The sequence below is a fragment of the Cetorhinus maximus genome, chromosome 28, assembly GCF_964194155.1.
Source record: "Cetorhinus maximus chromosome 28, sCetMax3.hap1.1, whole genome shotgun sequence".
Taxonomy (NCBI): domain Eukaryota; kingdom Metazoa; phylum Chordata; class Chondrichthyes; order Lamniformes; family Cetorhinidae; genus Cetorhinus; species Cetorhinus maximus.
This window is the reverse complement of record NC_135906.1, coordinates 21,929,537-21,950,743: the sequence shown is the minus strand read 5'-3', so window position 1 is coordinate 21,950,743 and position 21,207 is coordinate 21,929,537. Positions and strand designations below refer to the sequence as shown.

The window sequence follows — 21,207 nt, the reverse complement described above, 5'->3', positions numbered from 1 at the left end:
CCTGCTCTTGTAACCACAGGAATTATATGGCTGATCCAGTTAAATTTCTGGTCACTGATAACCCTCAGAATGTTGATGGTAATGATTCAATGATGGTAATGCCATTGACTATGATGGTTAAACTCTCTCTTATACCCAAGGTAATAGAACTGAAACCTGTGTTTATTTATGGAATTAGCTTCCACATATATCTTATATGATGTTCATCTCTACATGGCCTCATCTCTATCTCTCTTGACTCCTTTACAGCCTCAGGCTGCTTGTCTGCTAGTGATGGGGTGATAGTGCCTGTTTTGATTTCTTGCAAAGTGAAATTTTTACCCCTTATCCTTTTATCCCCTTTTTATCACCAAACGGAAGTTGCTTTTTCCAGCAGTTTATTTAATGAAAATTCAAAATATAAGATAATGGCATTATACAACTTTAAAGAATTGGTGTTAAGGAAATACTGTTGCCAAAAGGAGTGTTTTTAAGATTCAGTGTGAATAATGTTCCACAATCTGCATATTTCTCTCAATAAGAGCTCACAAAGCCTGATGATTGTAGTTTTTTATTACTAATTTTGTAAGTAAACTTGTAATAATTTGCTCTTTAAAGATATCTTGGAGATTCAGATTCCTCAATGGTGATTGCAGATATTTCAATGCTGACAGGATTTTCTCCAGATGTACAAGATCTTGAATTGGTATGATATCTTTATTACTTAATAAGAAAAAGCTTACACTTATGTTGCGACCAAGAACCCATAAAACTTAAAATGAAAGGTGCCACATCTAAACTCAAGAGGTTAGCTGTATTAATGGCACACATAGAGATAAAAGGTTTTGACCTATTAGCTATTACTGAGATGTGGTTGCAGAGTGAACAAGGTTAGGAACTAAATTTTCCAGAATGCTTGATAGTAAAGGATGCGATGAAGGCAGTAGTGAGAAAAGATCTTAGTCAAAATAGGGATGTCGAATCAGTATGGATGGAGCTGAGAAATAATATAAGACAGAAAACAGTGGGAGTAGCTATAGTCCCAGTAATCATAGTGCTGGATGGAGTATAATCATGGAATGAGAGGAACATATAACAAAAGTAACGTAATAAGTGTCTTTAATTTTCATATAATCTGGGAAAACCTGATTGGCAATAGTAGCTTGGAGAACAAGTTCATGGAATGCATTTGGGAAGTGAATGGGGAAGTGTGAAATTATCTACTGTGTTGGGAAGGAAGGAAAAGCAGAATACCTTTTTGAAAAGTATTAGGTGCCTTGTACATGAATCAGAGTGTTAACATGCAGGTATAGCAAGAAATTAGGAAGGAAAATGAGATCTTGACTTTTATTGCAAAGGTGTTGAGGTAAGAGAACAAGGAAATTTTGCAGCAAATGTACAGGTCTTTGGCAAAATCAAAGAGAGTACTGTGTACAGTTTAGGTCTCCTTAATGAAAGAAGGATATATTTGCCTTAGGGTGCAACAAAGGTTCACTAGATTAATTCCTGGGATGAGAAGCTGTTCTATGAAGAGAGATTGAGTAGAATGGCCCATTTTCTTTGGCGTTTAGAAGAAAGAGACTTGATCTCATTGAAGTGTATAAAATTCTTCAAGGGCCTGATAGGGTAAATGCTGAGAGGCTGTTTCCCTGATTGAAGAACTAGGGGTCGTAGAAACATTTTTGAGCCTGCTCTGCCATTCATTAAGATAATGGCTGATCTATTTGTGGTCTCAACTCCACTTTCTTGTCTGCCCTCCATAGTCTCAGAATAAGTGTTTGAGATGAGGAGAAATTTCCTTACTCTGATGGTCATGAATCTTTGGAATTCTGTACCCCATAGTGCTGTGGATGCTTAGTCATTGAAAAGATTCAAGCATGGGATTGATGGTTTTTTTGGGCATTAAGGGAATCAAGGCATATGAGGATGGCGAGGGAAAGTGGAGCTCACGTAGAAGTTCATGATAATATTGAATGGTGGAGTAGACCTGAGTGGCTTTAGGACTGCCCATGCTCTTAATTCTTATGTTCATAACCTTACCATGTTTGAGAAGCATTTCAAAGTCTTCACTCAACTGCATCGCCTTGAAATAATATAAAGCTATTGTGTAACTAACCATTTGTAGACAGCAGGATCTCTCAAACCCAACAAGATGAATGACCAATTAGTCTGTTTTAAGAACATAAGAAGTGGAAGACTAGTGTAGGCCATTTGACTCTTCAAGCCTGTCCCAGCATTCATTAAGTTCATGGCTGAGCTGCTACCTCAACTCCGCCTCCTCACACTGATTCCCTATCCCTTTATTCCCTTAGCACACAAAAATGTAGGCAGATAAGAATGATGTTGGTTGAGGTAGGATTGTGGCAGCCAATGTACGACAGGGAAAGTATTTTTAGTTATGACTGAATCCAATCTGATTATCCCCTTGGAGATCACTGATCTTAAGAATCTCTATGCCCTCTTTAAAGGCAGGAACTGATTTTAAGAATCTCTATGCCCTCTCTAGAAGCAGGAGCACACTACCTCATTTGGTATTAAAATAGAGTAGTGGTATGTTAACAGCTGTGCCTCTTGAAGGGGAGGCGGTGGCATAGTGGTATTGTCACTGGACTGGTAATCCAGAAACCCAGCAGTAATGCTCTGGGGACCTGGGTTCAAATCCCATTAAAAGTCTAATGATGACCATGAAATCATTGCCAGTTGTCATAAAACCCATCTGGTTCACTAATGCCTATTAGGGAAGGAAATCTGCCATCCTTATCTGGTCTGGCTTACATGTGACTCCAGACCCACAGCAATGTGGTTGACTCTTAAGTGCCCTCTGAACAAGGGCAATAAATGCTGGCTGAGCCAGTGATACCCACATCCTGTGAATGAATAAAAAACCCCATTTAATTCTATAAACTTGAAATGATCTCGGTATGTTTCCATCTAGTATTAAAATCTGAATAGAAAGTTTCTTTACAATGATAAGTGAATATTAATTTTCTGTCAAAGGACTGGCCACTGATCCAATGTCTCAATGAATTAGCCATTCTCAATTAGATCTAAGTTAACAGATATGCAATTTGAAGATAGATGTTTGACTTTCTACATACGCAGGTGTTTCCTCCTCCCAGTGAAACACTAAGTTAGAAGAAGTATTCATGTGATCAGAGTATAATTGAATATGAAAGATTTAACAGATGTAATTATTGTAGTTTTTCTCTCACTTGCCCTCACAGGCATGCTAGTGCACTTCTTCCCTCACTTTCACTTCACACAAATGCTCTTCTCCTTCTCACTGGCTCCCCCCACCCCCTCAATTCATGCTGTCCTCCAACCCCAGTTTTTGCATGTCTTATCATGTCTCACTCATAGAATCACAGAATCTCACAGTGCAGAAAAGGCCCTTTGGTCCATTGAGTCTGCACCGACACATGAGAAACACCTGACCTACCTATCTAATCCCATTTACCAGTACTTGGCCCATAACCTTGAATGTTATGACATGCCAAGTGCTCATCCAGGTACTTTTTAAAGGATGTGAGGCAACCCGTCTCCCAGGCAGCGCCACTCTATGCCCTTCTAATCACCCCCATTGTCCCTTATACCTCCATGCCACCCATGCCCCTCCCTCTAGTTCAGCCTGATGTCCCTTTCAATCACCTCTCAGCATTACTCCTAGCTGATATTATGCAATCAGAATTCTATGTGTGAATAGATCAGCAATTAGTTTAAGATTTTTAAGCATGATGATGAATTTCTGCATGTGCCTGAAACCTGTCTGACCAAACTATGTGCCATCATTGTATCCTCTTGTTGTACGTATTAGCAAACCATAACTTACTAACATTTTGCCTTATTTATTTGCAGCTGAAAAATGGAGTGGAAAGATATATATCGAGATTTGAAGTAGACAAGGCATTATCAACCCAAGGATCACTGATCATTTATTTGGATTCAGTAAGAAGCAAACTATATTTTGGCAATTATGAAATAGAAGACAGTGGGCTAGATTTTCTATCCTGGGTCAGGTGCTCAGAGATAGGAGAATTCCCAGCTCTGCAAACCTGACCTTTAAAAATGGCTGCCCGGACGTCAGATTTTTGGTCCAAGGGGCGGACTCGAATAGGAGTTGGGTGGGTGACCTGGCTAGAAATAAGCTGGGCATGAAGGGGCGGCTAGGCAGAAGGCCTGCCTCAGGGCTCTGGCACTGTGTCCAAAATGAAAAAAAATGAAAACATAATACACCCCTCCAACCTTCACCGCTCACCCCGCACACACTTCCCGTTGCCCCATCCATGCCAATCATGCCACCTCATCCCCCCCACACACCATTCTATGCCCGTCTACTCACCCCGATTGTCCCTTATATCTCCATGCCACCCCATACCCCTCTACCCATCCCCTATAGCCCTTTATAGCTTCATGCCAACTTAGTGCCAACTCATGCCCCCCCCACTCACCATCATTTTCCCTTACCCTTCCATGACAACTCACCTAGTATCCAGCAAATCTCAGGAGCCATGCTGACATAAAATAAAGTCATGTGTCTTTTGACTAACCTCTTATGAAAACAAAAGTTTTACTTAAGGACTTAATCTCTTACAAAAATGAACATTTTCTATTCTAGGGGGAGATGGTAGCATAGCAGTAATATCACTGGATTAGTAATCTAGAGGCCCAGGCTAATACTCTGGGGACACAGGTTCACATTCCACCATGGCAGCTGGCATTAATAAAATAAATCTGGAATTGAAAGCCAGACTCAGACCATGAACCATCTGGTTCACTAATGTCCTTACCTGGTCTGATCTGCATGTGACTCCAGACCCACAGCAATACAGTTGACTCTTAACTGCCCCCTGAAATGGCCTAGTAAATCACTCAGTTCAAGGCCAGTTAGGGTTGGGCAACAAATGCTGGCCTTGCCAGCAATGCCCACATCCCATCGAAGAATTTTTAAAAATTCTATAACCGCTTGGAGCTGTCAATCAAACTGTTCACTTAAAAGGCGCCCCATTGTGATAACAGTAGTTTTATAAAATCAGTCATTCCAGCACAAATCCCATCATGATAGCTCCCAGGCTTATGTCCACAGACAGAATTAAATATCAAGCATGGATTGTTTTTTTCACCCCATACCTTTTTTTTAATATTGGAAGCCTTGACAGCCTTGATAGTTCCAGTGATTTTTGACAGTTCTTTGACAGCTTAATAGTTTTTGACAGCTTCTCAGTTCTATGACAACTTGGACAGTTCTTTGACAGTTCCAATGAACTTGTGCACTTTTTCCACAAAATTTTGTCTACTTTAAACAATTCTGAAGGGTGCTTTACCTATCCTAAAGGCTGGCTTTACCTCTCCAAAGGTGTACCCTGGCTATCTGAACAGATTCACCAAATTCATACCAGCTCTTACCTGGTCTAATCTTTACATGTTAGGATGCACATTCATGGCCTTCCAAAATCCCACTTCAGTGGAGGCAGCTGATGATTCAAATGGCTAGCTGCCTCCATAAAACATGCATTCACGACTCAATTCCTGCCCCTAGAAAATGGAAAATGCCGTGTTCGGGGCGGGACTTAGGATTTTCAGCCATTTCTGCTATTTTCACCATGACAGTGAGCCTATCCATCTTGCTGAAAATCTGGACCAGTGTCAGGCTTTTCCAAAACAATTTACTGTCAATTAAGTACCTTTGAAGTGTCGCAAACTATTGTACTGCTGAGGGGTATTGTTGGGTAAGTCACCTGGCCAGTTTTAGTTGCATACCCACCTGGTTTCTGTCAGGTTGGGCGGATTAAAAACTGGCCCCAATCTTAACCATGCTCCCTACCTTATTAGTTCAAATTGTGACATCATCCAATGGACCATTTATTTTGGATTGAGGTGAGCAACATAGTTTTAACAACAGTAATGTTGTTCATTCCTTTTAAACTGTTCAATGTACAAGGTTTCACTGCTCAGCAATAAGATGCTTTGGGAGTTCACAACAAATGACCCTGAACAATCAGTACAAGTGTGGAGCAAACTTCCCTGCTCCAGGAGCTTAAGAAAACCACCCTTACTGTATGGGCCTTTCATCCTATTGTCATGGCCTTGCTGAGGAAGAGTGTGTTAACTTAGGCCAAAGTATGACAGTGGACTCACCAGAAGTGAACTGGGACTATTGAATATCATTTCAGATATAACACAATCAGGAAAGAGACCTTCAGCCCATCAGTCTTTGCTAAATACAAACCGAAGCTAAAAGTGAAAAGGTTGAGAGCCCTATCGCCTAATGCGACAACAAATTCAATTTTATTTTTTCATCTCTAGGGCCTGAATTTCAATCTTTGGTCGGGAACGCGGAGTTGGTAAAATTCCCAGCTCCACAAAGCCGACCCTGGAAAAACTACCCCAGATGTTCAGATTTTAGTTCTGGGAGTGGGTGCGGGGGGAGGTATAATTGGCCTCAGGCCTGCCACCCTACCCTACCTCCTCACAGAGCTTGGAGGCAGCCTAAGAGGCTGCTGGGTGTGGAGGCGGGCTGTGAGAAAGGCCCGCCTCACTGATCTGGGACCTTGTTGCAGCTTTAGAAGAACAAAAAAATATCCCTCTAGCCTCACCCATCATACCCCTCACCCATCACATCCCTCACTCCTCCACAAGCTCCCCATGCCCCATCCATGCCATCTCATGCCCCATCCTCCCCCCTTGGCCCCTTATACCTTTCATGCTAACTTATGTTCCCCAAACCACCTTCCATGGCCCCTCACATGCTCCATACCAACTTATGCCCATCTACCCACCCCATTGCCATTTATAGCCCCTATGCCAACTTCGTGCCAACTCATGCCATTCCGTGTCCCTCACCCGCACACCACTCTTTTCCATTACACCCTTCATGCCAAGTCACCCAGCATTCTGCATGGGCAGACCTCAGGCCCCATGCTGAGATGAAATAAGATCAAGTTCCTAAGTGTCTATTGATGAAATCATTATTTGAAAAAAAAACTCATTGATAAAAACCCATTCCCTACATTTAACTTCATCTACCTAATCCCTTATAAAACAAACTTTTTATTCATAGCCCAACTTCAAAGATTTTATTAGCATTTGGAGCTGTCAACCAAACTGTGAACTGATAGACACCCCATTGTGATAATGATAGGTTGTGTAATCAGTCATGCAGCACAAATTCTTTAATGATAATCCTCAGGCTTATGTCCACAGGCAGAGTAAAATAGTAAACACTGATTTTTTTTTAACACAATGCAGACTTTTTTTAACAAAAATTTAAAGCCCAGAACACTTAAATGCCTTGACAGTTCCAGTGAGTTTATCCACTTTTTATACACATTCAATTCTACATTTAACAATCCCAAATGGCAAAGTACCTCTCCCAAAGGTGTCCCTGGGCCTATCCAAAAGGGTATCCTACCTCTAAAGAACTCCACAAACTTTAGATCTGCTCCTGATAAGGCCTAAAGTGCAGAAGTCATGTTTTGGGCATCCCATTAGCCAAAATTGTATCTGACTGAAGGCAGCTACGCTTTACCATGTGCAGTTACCTTGATGAACCACTGATGTGCATAGCGCAATCCCCCGCCATTCCCCCCATCCCTCCACCCCCTGGCAACAATGGCGGGATCCGGGTTTAAGGGTGGGACTTCTGGATTCCGTGGTGGCTAAGCTGGAGACCTACTCCATCATGGTGAGAATTCTGGCCTAGGTTTCAGGATTTAAGAAGTATTTTGGTAAGATTGGAATTTACTTTGGGGGAGTTAATAATTATTTTTTAATGGCATTTACTTGCACATTTCAATCATGCCTGCATAGTGTGAAGTTTTGTTTGTCTTTAACACCTCTGAAATAATCATTTGTTGAGTATATTGAGGTGAATTATATCCCCAATTTTGCTGCATCATTTCCTTTCTTTTACATATGCAGATTAATCCTTTCGGCTAATCATTAATCGATCAATTGTGCTCTGACTTTCTCTTTTAAATTACAAACAGGTTTCACATACAGAAGACACTTGTTTTGGATTTAAAGTACATCAGTTCTTCAAAGTTGGACTTATCCAACCAGCTTCTGTCAAGATTTATGAATATTACGATACAGGTAAGGCTATCTTAGTGGCTTAGCTTGACTCCTTGGAATGGAGATTAAGATGAGGACAAAAAAAAGGTTAAGTTATTTGAAAACTATATGCCATGAGGAAAATAGTAGAATGAGCACGATAGTTATAAAAAAGATAGCAATTAAAGATTTTTAAAATAACGTTAAATTGTAAAGCTTAAAATATTTATTGACCAGATGACATAAAACCTAGCTCAGTGCTCAAAAAGGAAGAATGCCAAGGTCAGGTAACTTGATGTATTCCTTGCCACAAATACTCTTATCTGAATTTGGTAATTTTTTTCTGTTCATGGACAGAGAACCTGTATACAATTAGCGTGGCAAATAGTAATTTCTGGGCTAATATTACAAGATGCTCCACTTCTAATTATTTTGAATTATAAAATTAAGGCATTCCTTAGGAAGCCAATTTTCAGTGTTTTAATAAATTGTGTGTGAATTGTTTATGTCGCTTGGCTTATATGTTATATTCATGTCATTTTTGTTATCTACATGCAGTGAACAGTTGCACTAAATTCTACAATGTCATAGAAGGCAGTGGAATGCTTAATAAAATCTGTCAAGGTGATGTTTGCAGATGTGCAGAAGGTAAGATTCAGTTATAAGTCTTATATGGGAATTTTTTAACTTAATGCGCTATGCTATTCATTTGCTCATTATGTCTGGGATGTAACCTAAGTTAAAGTTATCAAGTGGTGCTGCAATTTCCAATAATGCAGTGCCCATGAGATGAAGTTTCATTAATGTTAACATGAACTGATGTACATATACCAATTGCTATGTCTTGTTATCAGTGCAAACTTGACTTAAACCAGCTTAAAAGCACAGAGTATCCATGCCAATTTAATAATTTTGTACAAATATGCATTTAATGATGGTAGCCAATCTACATAGGTGATTTTTGCAATCCTGTTCTTCTCATGCTGAGCTCCACTGTCAGGGGGCATAGGATATAGATAGGACCACAAGTTTTATTAGACATTTTAACCCGCATTCCCTGTGAGCATAGCCTTCTGCTTGGAGCATTGTCACCATATAACACAAAACCATTGATCCAAGCCTCCCTTTTTGTCAATCGCCTAACTAGACTTTAGTGTCACTCCTGTATATATGCTTCAATTTCACATTCATAAAACAGCAACAAGGCCACGGTAGAAGATGCAGGAAATGTAGAAACATGAGAACAATATGTTGATAAATTTTCTTTGAAGAGTTTGTGACAACAACAAAACAATTATTAGTGTACATTAAATCTAGCAATTAAAGAATTATGGCAACAGATCAAATGGTTGGAGACATTTCAGCCACCTCAATTCAATAAGCATGGCACTTATTACTGAAAATATAATTTGAAGCATAATGGATGTATAAAATTACAAAATTTACAGGAAAATGGTTAGACTTAATAGTATAATAGCTTTTTTTGATACTATAACAAAAGCAAAATACTTTGGATAATGGAAATCTGAAATAAAAACAGAAAATGCTGGAAGCACTCAGCAGGTCTGACAGCCTCTGTGAAGAGGGAATCAGAGTTAATGTCACAGATCAAGGTTTCAGGTTGCTTATCTAAAGAAGTCAAAATTTCAAACCAGAATCTTTATATCTTGTAATAATGGGCAGACTTTTCTGGCTGACGTGTGGGTGGTGGAGCCCGCACGTTAGCGCTTAAAATGTCGCGTGAGCGTCCCGACGTCAGCGTGCGACATTGCAATATTTCGGTCGGTGGGCGCGCTCAGCAGCGGGATGCTCACCCGCCATTAATTGAAGGCCTCATTAAGGCCCTTAACTTGCCAATTGTCCAGGATTTTGAGGGGCCCGTGCGAACTTCGGGTCAGCGCACGGGCCCAACGAGCAGGCGGGTAGGAAATTTTTTAATAAAACTCATGCATTGGCGGGATATGTGGACTCAGAGGGGTTGTTCATGTTTTCCACGAAGTTTTAATTGCAGAAAGTGTTTTAAAGTCGCCTGTTTGATTGTTAGCAGTTCACATCGATTGTGTACTTTGAAACCAGTCTGCAGACAGTAATCTTTCTCGAGCCTGCAGCTTTCCGGAGGCCTCCATTTAGCCTGCGGGTATGGTTTCTGACGTCTCCACTGGAGGCAGCTCCTCTGAGGAGGAAGGGAGGGATAGAATAAGGAGGAGGCCAGGACTGGACAATCAGCCACCAGGGGAGCCACCTTTGGGAGGCCAGGCGCAGGCACAAGGGGCGCGGAGCCAAGAGGTTGTCCAAGGTGCAAGGGGCCACAAAAGACGCCACTATCCTGCTGCCAGGGTTTACAGGCGGCAAAGCAGCTACCTCAATATGACTGAGGTGCAGTGCCGAAGGAGAATCTGACTTTTAAGGGAGACAGTCACCTATATCTGTCAGATGATTGGCCCTGAGATATCTCCTAACTTGTGTGGGTGGTCACCCCGTGCCGGCGGCTCTGAAGCTCACAGTTACCTTCCACTTCTATGCCTCTGGCTCCTTCCAGGGCTCGGTGGGTGTTCTTTGCGGTGTCTCCCAATCAGCTGTCCACACTTGTGTCAAGCAGGCTACAGACGCTCTGTTCAGATGGGTATTGACCTTCATCCACTTCCGCTGCGACCAGGCAAGTCAGACACAGCAAGCCAGAGGCTTCGCGGCCATTGCTGGCTTCCCCCGTGTCCAGGGTGCTATAGACTGTACACATGTGGCCATCAAGGCGCCAGCAGGTGAGCCCAGTGCCTTCGTCAACAGGAAGGCCTTCCACTCCATGAACGTGCAGATAGTGTGTGATCACAGGATGCAGATTCTACAAGTTTGTGCAAGGTACCTAGGCAGCTCCCACGACGCCTACATCCTCAGACACTCCTAGGTGCCGGAGCTCTTCAGTGCTCCGGCTCGGCTGGATGGATGGCTGCTGGGTGACACGGGCTATTCCCTGCGAAGGTGGCTCATGACGCTGTCCAAGAACAGAAGCTGAGCAGCGGTACAATAGGAGCCACGGCACCACAAGGGCTGTGGTGGAAAGAGCCATCGATCTCAAGATGCGCTTATGTTACCTGGACCGCTCAGAGGGCACACTCCAGTACCCCCCAGATCGCGTGTCTCTGATAGTGGTTGCATGCTGTGCTCAGCACAATCTTGCGCTGAAAAGGGGGGATGCAGTTGACGATGAAGACCTTGACGCCCTGGATGAGGCTGCACATGATGAATCCAGCAGTGGCTCAGAGGATGAGGAAGCACAGGGCTATGATGAGGGGCAGCACGCCGACCCGCTATTACACCAAGGAGGCAGGGACACCCAGGACAATTTAATCCAAAGAACCTTCAGCTAGCTCCACACACATGGAACAGCATTGCCTGGCGCTTCCACACGTGGCACTTAGGTGCTACATCTTCCACCTTATCAGCTGCTTAAGGGCTTAGTACAGAAACATCAATGTCCACTCAAACACTCATGATACGTCTGTGAAAAAGAAAAATGCATCACAAAGGAAACACCCTCAGCCATGCTCAGAAAAGTGGACTTTATTGTGTCCAAAAATATAACACAGACTTCTCCTTTGCAATAATAAGAATTTTGTTCCCTATTCTAAGGCCAACACAAAATCACCAGTGACATACCCGTTGAGTGCCAAACGTGCCTTATGCTTACGTTTGCGGGTGCTATGTCTAGGTGCCACCCCATCGGTCGGAGTGGCTTGTGAGACAGCCTGCTGACTCTGCTGTCATGTTGGCGTCGATGACCTTGGCGGGCGTCCTCTGGCCCGTGGAGCCTGTGATGGCCTCGACTGGGAGGAAGTGGCCAGTTCCAGAACTGGAACCTCCCCAGTTGTCGCAGCCTCAATGGAAGCAACATTGACTGACAGAGGGGCAGAGGAGCTGCTGCCCTCATCCAGAGTGCCCTGAGAGGAGCTCGCAGCAATGACAGGCAGCTGCTGCGCCGACGTGAGGTCCCTTTCGACCTCCTTGCTCACTGCAGATGCATGGGCACCGAGCGCTGATGCTTGATGCCCACAACATCTCCCATATTGGGAATGACCACCCGTGACCAGTACCGCTGTGAGGGCTTGCAAGTCAGAGCGTAACCCAATCAGAAGATTTTCCATCCGATTGAACCCCCTCTCCTTGAGAGTTGCCAATTTCTCAGTGGAGGAAGCCTGAAGCTCTGCCCTGAGGTTCATGCCTTCACGTACACTCTGCCTAGACTCCTCCGTCGCAGAGAGCAACTGAAGCACACCCTCATGCAAACCTGCTAGATGCAAACGCGCTTCCTGCCGCTTGTCTTGCAGCTGCTGCGTTGGTGACAACGCCAGAGCACATCATCAGTGCCGGACTCAGCATGTGCCACGTCCCCTGCAGCCCTCCGACTGCTGGCGCCATCGGCACTCTCTGTCCCTACCATCTCCTCCAGCGATTGTGAAGTGCCCTCTCCACTGTGACCCGGGACATTAGCCGGTAATGTAATTAGGTAAATTCCCCGCCGAGGTGTTTGTGTCTGCGCTGGTGCCTGGCTGGCTGAAATGATGTGCCGCAAGTTGCACATGTTGGGCCTCAGGTGTGGAGGGGGTGCTGCAGTGTATATGGGCATGGCCATCTGGTAGTGATACTGAAATTAACAACAAGGACAGTGCATCAGTTAGCGTACAGTCAGTTAAACCTTTCCCCCCCCCACCCCCCCCCCCCCCCCCCCCCCCCGAGCCTCGTAAGTCGCTCACCCTTCAAAACCCTAAGGAGACGAACATTGGTGGGGTGGAAAAGAGTCAAGAGGAGCCCCAACCATTAGACGCGCATACAGACAGGCTGGTCAGATGGCCTCAGGAATGCCACATGGCATGTTATGTACCATTGGAATGGGGAGAGTGCAGAGGTACCTGACCTGGATAGGCATGCTGGCCTGGATAGTTGCGGTGCTGAGGAAACATTGCAAACACTTGCGACATTTGCCGTGGATCACAGGAGATTGAGAGGTCACATTATTGACCTACATACCGTTAGGAGGGGCATAGACCGGGTGAGCAGAAGGCAACATTTCCCCTTGGCGCAGGGATGAGTAACATGGTGGCATTTATTTAAGTTGAGTGTCATGAGGTTCACAGCTAAGGTGCTGAGGACCTTTTGGACAGAGTAATGTGGGGCGCACTGGCTGAAAGGGTGATGGAGGTCCCAAACCTCCTAAGATGCAATAAGTCTTTGGCTGTGCAGCAGTGATGGCATGGCATATTAGGCCATGGGGATAGTGGTCACAAATGGGATAAGGTGACTTTGGAAGGTGGTGGAGACGCGAATCCTCAAGGGAACGAGGGACCTTTGTGTATGACCCACACGCCAGAGTGTCTCAATCTGTGAATGAACAGTGTTGCAGCATTAATGATTGCAGCAACCATCAGTGGTTTGGATGGTGGGCAGACAGAGTGGATGGGACTGTGGACCTCAAATACCTGGCCGCTGGACCCCAGCCTCACCGCCACCAGCCGCCCTGGCCTCCTGACTCCTCCCCAGCTCCATGGCCTGCGCCTCAAATGTTGTGAGGCGCTGGAGCAAGGTGTGCCCACCTGCAGTCCTCTGGCGCTCCTGTAGATTGTGTTGACTTTTTGCCTGCAGAACAGAGAAGAGGGCTTATTGGGGCTGATCGCTCATGTACTCTGCACACGCACGCCACACCCCAACCACAGTGGCCCATCTGAGGCCTCCAGCGGCTCCTGTCCACACTACTGGTGATCAGTCACCAGAAGATAGTACGGCTGGTCCCAACCCCCTCCCCCAATGGCCACCTTGGACACATTCGGCGTCCATCACTTTGAATAGCACACGGGTCTTAGCGCCCATGGCAAGGAACCGCAACTAGGTGCAGTGCCAATGCCAGCAGATGGCACGTGGCCACAACACCTTGAGGCACCCCTTGCACCGTCTCATCACCATCAATATGACGTGTTGGAGTTCTGAGTATGTGTCGAGCTGCCTCCCCTGCAGGTTGCCCCCGGACTACTCAAATGCCACAAACACCAACATATGGTGCAGGGAGAACCCATCTTCTCCTCAACCACTAAGGCTGATGTAAGCATGTTCAGTACCCGTTTGCCCACCCAGCGTGCGCCAAATGCCCAATGCAGTAACGACAGCAAGACGTGGGAGGGGGTCTCAAAGGCTAAGGCTACCTTCTGGGTCAAATGGCCAAGGCCGACATGGTACTCACCCTTCCAGAGTGCAGCAAATCATTCAATCTTTTGCAACATTGGGTACCTGTGCGCCGCACATCATCATGGGCGCTGACAGCATCACCAATCTCCTCCCACGCCTGGCTGGTGACATGGGGGCCCTCTTCCTCCCATCATCCGGATACAACACATCCCGACAGCGAGAAACCTCTTGAAGGAGGACAGCAAGGCATGCATCGGAGAATCGAGGGGCCCAGTGGCCCCCTGCTGGCCTCTCCTGCAGCCTGCCCCCCTCCTCCTGCTCATGCTCCTGTGAAACCGCAGCTGCCTCCCTCACTCCCCGAGTGGCCATGGTTCACTGCCTCAAGCAGACTGCCTGGCCACTCTTTGTACAGGCTGCCGATTCCCCATTGGAACCGGCGGTCTGAGCACGCCTGCCCCCGCAACTATTTTCCCGTTCTCCACGGGAGTCGCTAACCTGCTGGGTGGGCCTTAATTGGCCAGCCCGCGGAAAATAGCGGCACGGCCCATTTCGGCGGCGGCAATCGGCTGCCCGCCTGCTGCCGAGTTGGTCAGGCCCGCCCGCCCGTCAAACGGAAAATTCTGGCCAATGTATAAATGTTGTTCTTCTATGTTCATCCAAATAACTTGCTAGTTCTAATACAACTCTGCTGTTATTCAAGCGTAGAAGGAGGTTCTGAAGGAAGTCCTGAATTAAAAAATGTTTTTCAAAAAGTTTTACTTAGATACACTTAAAAAGATAATAAAGAATAAAATATGCAAATAGAAAAGGGTGGCGTTTTTAAATCTATAATCTGCATATTTTCCTTAGAATTTAGAAGATTGAGAGGTGATCTAGTTGAAACTTAAAATTTTAAGGAGCTTGACAGGATAGATAAAAGCAAAAAACTACTGCGGATGCTGGAAATCCAAAACAAAAAAAGAATTACCTGGAAAAACTCAGCAGGTCTGGCAGCATCGGCCAATGCTGCCAGATCTGCTGAGTTTTTCCAGGTAATTCTGTTTTTGTTTTGACAGAATAGATGTTGGAAGGGTGTTCACGCTAGCTGGGGAGTCTAGACCACAGGGGTCTTTGAATTAGAGGTCAACCATTTAGGACTAAGATGAGAAGACATTTCTGCACTTGGACGTTGGAATTCTCTCTCCAATGGCTGTGGATGCTCAGAGGATAAGTATGTTCAAGTGATCGAAAGACTTTTGGATACTAAGGAATTCAAGGGACTTGCAGATAAGTGCGGGGGAAGGTGGTTTGAGGTTTGATTAGCATAATCTTATTGAATAGCAGAGTCGACTCAAAAGGCCAAATAGCCTACTCCTACTGCTGTTTCTTATGTTCTAATGTATCAACAACTTTATCAAGAATGAGATAAGGGAGGGAAAAATATAATTTATAATCAACTAAAAGGAGAGAAATGTTTTGAGGAAGGAGAAGGAAAGAGACAACAATAAGGTATTTGGATCAGCAAACATAGCAAATCCTCCATAGAAGATAAGATTATTACATCCTTCCTAAGATAATTTGGATGGGGAAGAACAAATTTGATATTGTAACTAAAGCAATAACCAGATAAACCTAAGTGTATTACCTGTATAACAGTTTGGAGTACTTTGCTGTTAATGACAGATCATTAAACAAAGAGGGAAGGAAGTTGACCATTCAGAGTTTATCACTTTCATTTTAATGAACTATCTGAAAAGTTTGAACTGGACCGCAGAGATATTTCATTTTTTTTTCTTTTGTCATTTATAGGAAGTTGTATATCAGTTAAAACTCCTGATCAACATATCTCTTATAATCAACATGAGGAGAAAGCATGCTGGCCTGGAACCGATTATGGTAAATTCATCATTCAGCTATATTGCAAACCTGATCAGTCTTTTTGACTGATCCCTGAAAGGGCATGGTACATAGCACACTATTTTATCATTGTATTTGTAATGGGCATTGTTCATTATTTGATGAAATGTAATGAAATGTTCAATCATTAGAAACATGTCTATAAATAGGACTTGGAATGATCAAACCTAATCCTACTCATTCTCGTCAAACCAATTCTTGCGAGGCAAAAGTTTTATTCTAGTTCTTTCTCCTTTCACCACCTCAAGACAGCACACTCAGCCCAAGAGAATGAGCAGCTACGCAATTGTCAAGCGTCTGAAAATGCCAGTTATCATTCGCTTCACAGGAAATATGTTTTTCTCCTTATAGGGAAATAATTGAAACTTCATCTGTGCCTGTTACAGGACAGCTGAAATCACCTACCATGTGGGAGGGTGGTTGGAGTGCTGCCTCTTTTACCCTGGTACAGGCTAATGTTATAATGTTATTATGATATCACTTCCCTGTCATAATTAGGGCTGTGACCCCCCCCACCCTGCCCACCCTGACTGTGGATTGTATGGGAGTCTCCCATAATTGAGGATTGATCCCCTGGATGCTGCTGTGAGCAACCCAGAGGGAAAATTTGTAAAGAGAAACCATTTATCTGTGGGTTGTAATACCTGTACAGTGTTGAAACATGTCTCTCCGATGTGAAGTGACACAGATTCTGTTCCAGACCTAAAAAATAATTTTTCAAAAGTTGAGTCTGAATTCTAATTTACCTCTTACTTAAGGAGGCCATAACAATAAAAATCACCCTGATTGTCCATACCTAAGTTTAGCATTTTGGAGCAGAGGCTTTTGGGCACATTCCTGGTTAGCAGCTAAGGCAGTGCTTCCCGAACCCTTCCTGTTATGACCTAATTTTAATGCCTCAGACTTCTTGTGATCCCAGATTGAAAATTTGGGGACACGAGAGTTGTTAAGTGGGGTTGGTGGGGGGGGGGAATGATCTCACCCAACGGTTGAGTGGTGGGGAGGCTTAAGTTGTTGAGCGGCGGGACAGGACTTCATGAAAAGTCAGGATTTCTCCAAAATATAAAGCAAGTACCGACTTATTCACAGGCCTTTTTTGTAGCTGCGATTGGATCTCAGAGAGCAGTCAATTAGGCCACCAGAGAAAAAAAAAAATGCATTTTCAGGGGCCATGCAGTTGCCCAAAATCAGTCTGAGCTCTATGCTCATGATCCCAAAAGTCACGGCCAACAGTTTGTGAAGCCTTGAGCTAAGTATTGTATTGCTGTACATTTTATGAGCAAAGCCTCAGCTTGTATGGTGCTAATGATACATGAACAACAATATTTATCACATTTCTTTTTAAATCCATTTTATTCCTTTTAGTTTACAAAGTAGCATTTCGTAACAAGCAAAAGAAAGACAGTTACATATACTACAGAATGGAAATTCTGACTGTGATAAAACAAGGTGGGTTATTTTCATATTCCTGAACCTGATGAAAAATAAAGCATGCTGTCAGAAAAATAAATCATTAATGTTCATGCACATTAATATTATGTATAACAGAAAACACTAATACTGGATAGTATTAACGATATTCGGTCCATCGAACTACTTAGTCCACAGTCTGCCACTATAGCACAATTGTTGAGATGGCAAATTGAATGGGAAATGTTGGCATACTTGCATTTACATAGCACCTTTAATGCAGTAAAATCTCCCAAAGTGCTTTACAGGAATACAATCAGACAAAATTTGATGGATGAATCTCTAGCTATGACTAGATAAATAAGACAGGACCAAGTGACAATCACACTCAGCTGACAGTAGATGAAAGATATTTGAGGGAAGAATTGTGTGATAAACTAGATCAAAGGCTGAAGCTGTCATGAAGGCTGAAGATGAATAATACATCACTGTCACAGTCACATAAGATGTCATTTGTGACTTTGGTAAGGACCATTTCAATATTCTGGCAGGAAAGATGGACATGGATTTGGGAGGTGACTATACATTCAAAGTGTTTTGGATAGGAAAGGGAGGTGGGGTGGTAGTTTGCAAGGACAGAGAGGTCAGCGTGGTTGGGTTGATGATGGCAGGTTAGAAAGGGATGGGGAAGAGCACCAGAGGAGAGGAGACTATTAACAATATCAGCTATCATTTGGAGCAGGAGGGGAAGTTGTGTGGTCAGCAGTTTAATGGAAATAGAGTCAAGAGAGCAACAGGGATTATCTGGTAAAGAAAAAGTTCAAAACTGATGTTGGATAAAATAGAGAAGATAATACCTGAAATGGTGGAGGCACAAACTCCATAGTTTTTCAAAACACAATTGAAATCTACAGTTCAGATGAGTTTAGTGTTCCACAGAAGGATGAGTTAAAATAAGCCAAATGGCCTCCCTCATCTGTACTTTTTTTCTATTCATTCCTGGCGTGTGAGACTCGCTGGCAAAGCCGGCATTTGTTATCCATCCTTAATTGCCTGTGAGTGTGGTGCAGACAGATTCACTTGTGACTTTCAAAAGGGAGTTGGACAATTATCTGAAGAGAAAAGATTGGCAGGGCTACGAGGAAATGGCAGATGAGTGGGACCAGCTGAGTTTCTCTCATATGATGTGCCAAATAGTCCCTTTCTGTGCTGTAGCCATTCTATGGTATTATGATAAGCCAACCAGAGTGTGGGGACAAATTCACTTGTGTAGAACTAGAGAATTCTCCTGCCAAGTTAGACCAAAGACCATAATTGAAAGGATGCATGACTTTGACAACAGATTAGAATAGTCCCCTCATGATCCAAGATAATACTTTGGATAATTGGAACTAACTTAAGGATTGGGCAAAATTTAGCATGAAGAAATACAACTACATAGAGTAGATTTTACTGTTACCTTTATGCGTTTTTGGCACACAGCTTGATTTTTAAAATTTCTTTTTAAAGTATATGTCAGATAAATAAATTAAAAGCATTATTGAAGAGAGAGGTTCTAAGGAAACTTTTGAAGATAACAGAAGACAATATGGAGAAAGTTCAGGAATATAGGACCAAAACAGCTAGCCGTGGAAATAAGTCTTGTATCAGTGGTGTACACACCTACCCACTTATACTGGTTCTTAACATAATTGGAAAACCCAATTCCATCCATATTGGTGAAGTGGACTTTGCATACAGGACGCCTCTTGTTCACTAGAGTGATTGGGCTGTGATACAAATAGCTATTGGGACCATATCTGGAAAGTAGTCCATGCGTTCAGGGATTGCTTAGCTGGTTTCATGTATTTTGGCTTTTTTTTAAAAGTGTATATGGAGCCTGTGCTTCCAGGTATAAGTTCTGTTCAGCCTATTGAGTGGTGCATGAAGCAGAATTTCCCATGAAAAGCTGGGAATCCGTCAGGGATGTGACACGCTCCTTGGATGTGACCAGGGAGTGGGGACATGGTTACAGAAGATCTGCTGAAGCTCCTCTCACCATAATTTCCCTATCTCCCCTGAATGATGCAGAATCCTCCCATTTTCTAGTCATGTCTTCAATACATGCAGCAGAAATATGTTTGGAGCCAGATCTGAATTTCAAACCCTGAATGGTTGTTATGGTTTATTAGGTATGCAACTATGACAATGTTGTCCAGTAGAGAATTGCTGGCATGGCCACACAATACCATTTAACCATATGCACTCACTTTTGAAGAAAGTACCTTCTGTACACTTGCACGACAAACACTCCTGTTGTTCATAACTGAGAAAGTAAAGCACTCAAAATGATGAAAAGCACTAGCACTCCCTGCTTTTAGTTTTGCCATTTCATGAACAAGTGTGCAAAAAAAAAATAGGTTAAGGTACCTATATTAAACACTACTTCACCCTCACCTGGAGTACTGTGTCCAGTTCTGGCTACCATACTTAAGGAAGGATTTGAAAGCTTTAGAGATGATGCAGAAAGGATTTACAAGAATGGTTCAATAAATGAGCAACTTCAGCTGGAGGAGCTGGGTTGTTCTCCTTAGGTAAGAGAAGACTGGGGGGAGATTTGATATTATTCAAAATCATGAGGGGACCGAGACAGGTTAGACAGGGACAAACTGTTCCCATTGGCAAAGGAGTCGATATCCAGATAACATTGATATAAGGTGCATGGCAAAAGAACCAGTGGTGACATATAAAAGAACTGTTTTATGCAATGAGTGATTAGGATCTTGAATGCACTGCCTGAGAATATGGAGTCAGATTCAATCGTGGCTTTCAAAGGAGAATTGGATCATCATCTGGAGAAAAAAATTGTACGGCTACAGGGAAATGGTAAGGCAGTTGGACTAGCTGAGCTGCTCTTGCGGAGAGTTGGCACAGACACAATGGGCTGAGTGGCCGCCTCCTGCACTGTAACCATTCTATGATTCTTTGACTCTGCATGTGCTGCTCTCCTTGATAAGGAGAAAATCTATCTCTACGTGGAGAGGCAAGGTTTGATCAGGGATAGTCAGCATGGCTTTGTCAGAGGGAGGTCATGCCTAACAAATTTGATTGAATTTTTTGAGGAGGTGACCAGGTGTGTAGATGAGGGCAGTGTAGTTGATGTAGTTTATATGGATTTCAGCAAAGCCTTTGACAAGGTCCCACATGGGAGACTTATAAAGAAGGCAAATGTGCATAGGATACAGGGTAATTTGATAAGGTGGATTCAAAATTGACTTAGTTGCAGGAGACAGAGGGTGATGACAGAAGGATGCTTTAGTGACTGGAAGCCAGTGTCCAGTGGCGTACCACAGGGATCTGTGCTGGGTCCCCTATTATTTGTCATTTTTATAAACGACATAGATGACTATGTGGGGGTAGGATTAGTAAGTTTGCGGATGACAGAAAGATTGGCCGGGTGGTTAACACTGAGGTTGAGGGTCTTGGACTACAGGAAGATATAGATGGGATGGTCAAATGGGCAGATAAGTGGCAGATGGAATTTAACCCTGAAAAGTGTGAGGTGATAGACTTTGGAAGGAGTAATTTGACAAGGAAGTATTCAATGAATGGCAAGACACTAAGAAGTTCTGAGGAACAAAGGGACCTTGGCGTGTGTGTCCATAGATCTCTGAAGGCGGAGGGGCATGTTAGTGGGGTGGTGAAAAAGGCATATGGGACACT

The 21,207-nt window shown here is 43.6% G+C and overlaps 1 protein-coding gene across 1 annotated transcript in view; it reads left to right on the top strand.

Moving 5' to 3' along the window:
• Window positions 1-21,207, top strand: part of LOC144668910 (complement C3-like) — a 154,954-nt gene that overhangs the window by 125,923 nt on the left and 7,824 nt on the right. Inside the window, exons 34-39 of the mRNA XM_078531380.1 lie at window positions 598-685; window positions 3,835-3,924; window positions 7,965-8,070; window positions 8,587-8,676; window positions 15,988-16,074; window positions 17,461-17,544. Coding sequence (XP_078387506.1) covers window positions 598-685; window positions 3,835-3,924; window positions 7,965-8,070; window positions 8,587-8,676; window positions 15,988-16,074; window positions 17,461-17,544 — 545 coding nt within the window. The remainder of the gene's footprint in view (window positions 1-597; window positions 686-3,834; window positions 3,925-7,964; window positions 8,071-8,586; window positions 8,677-15,987; window positions 16,075-17,460; window positions 17,545-21,207) is intronic.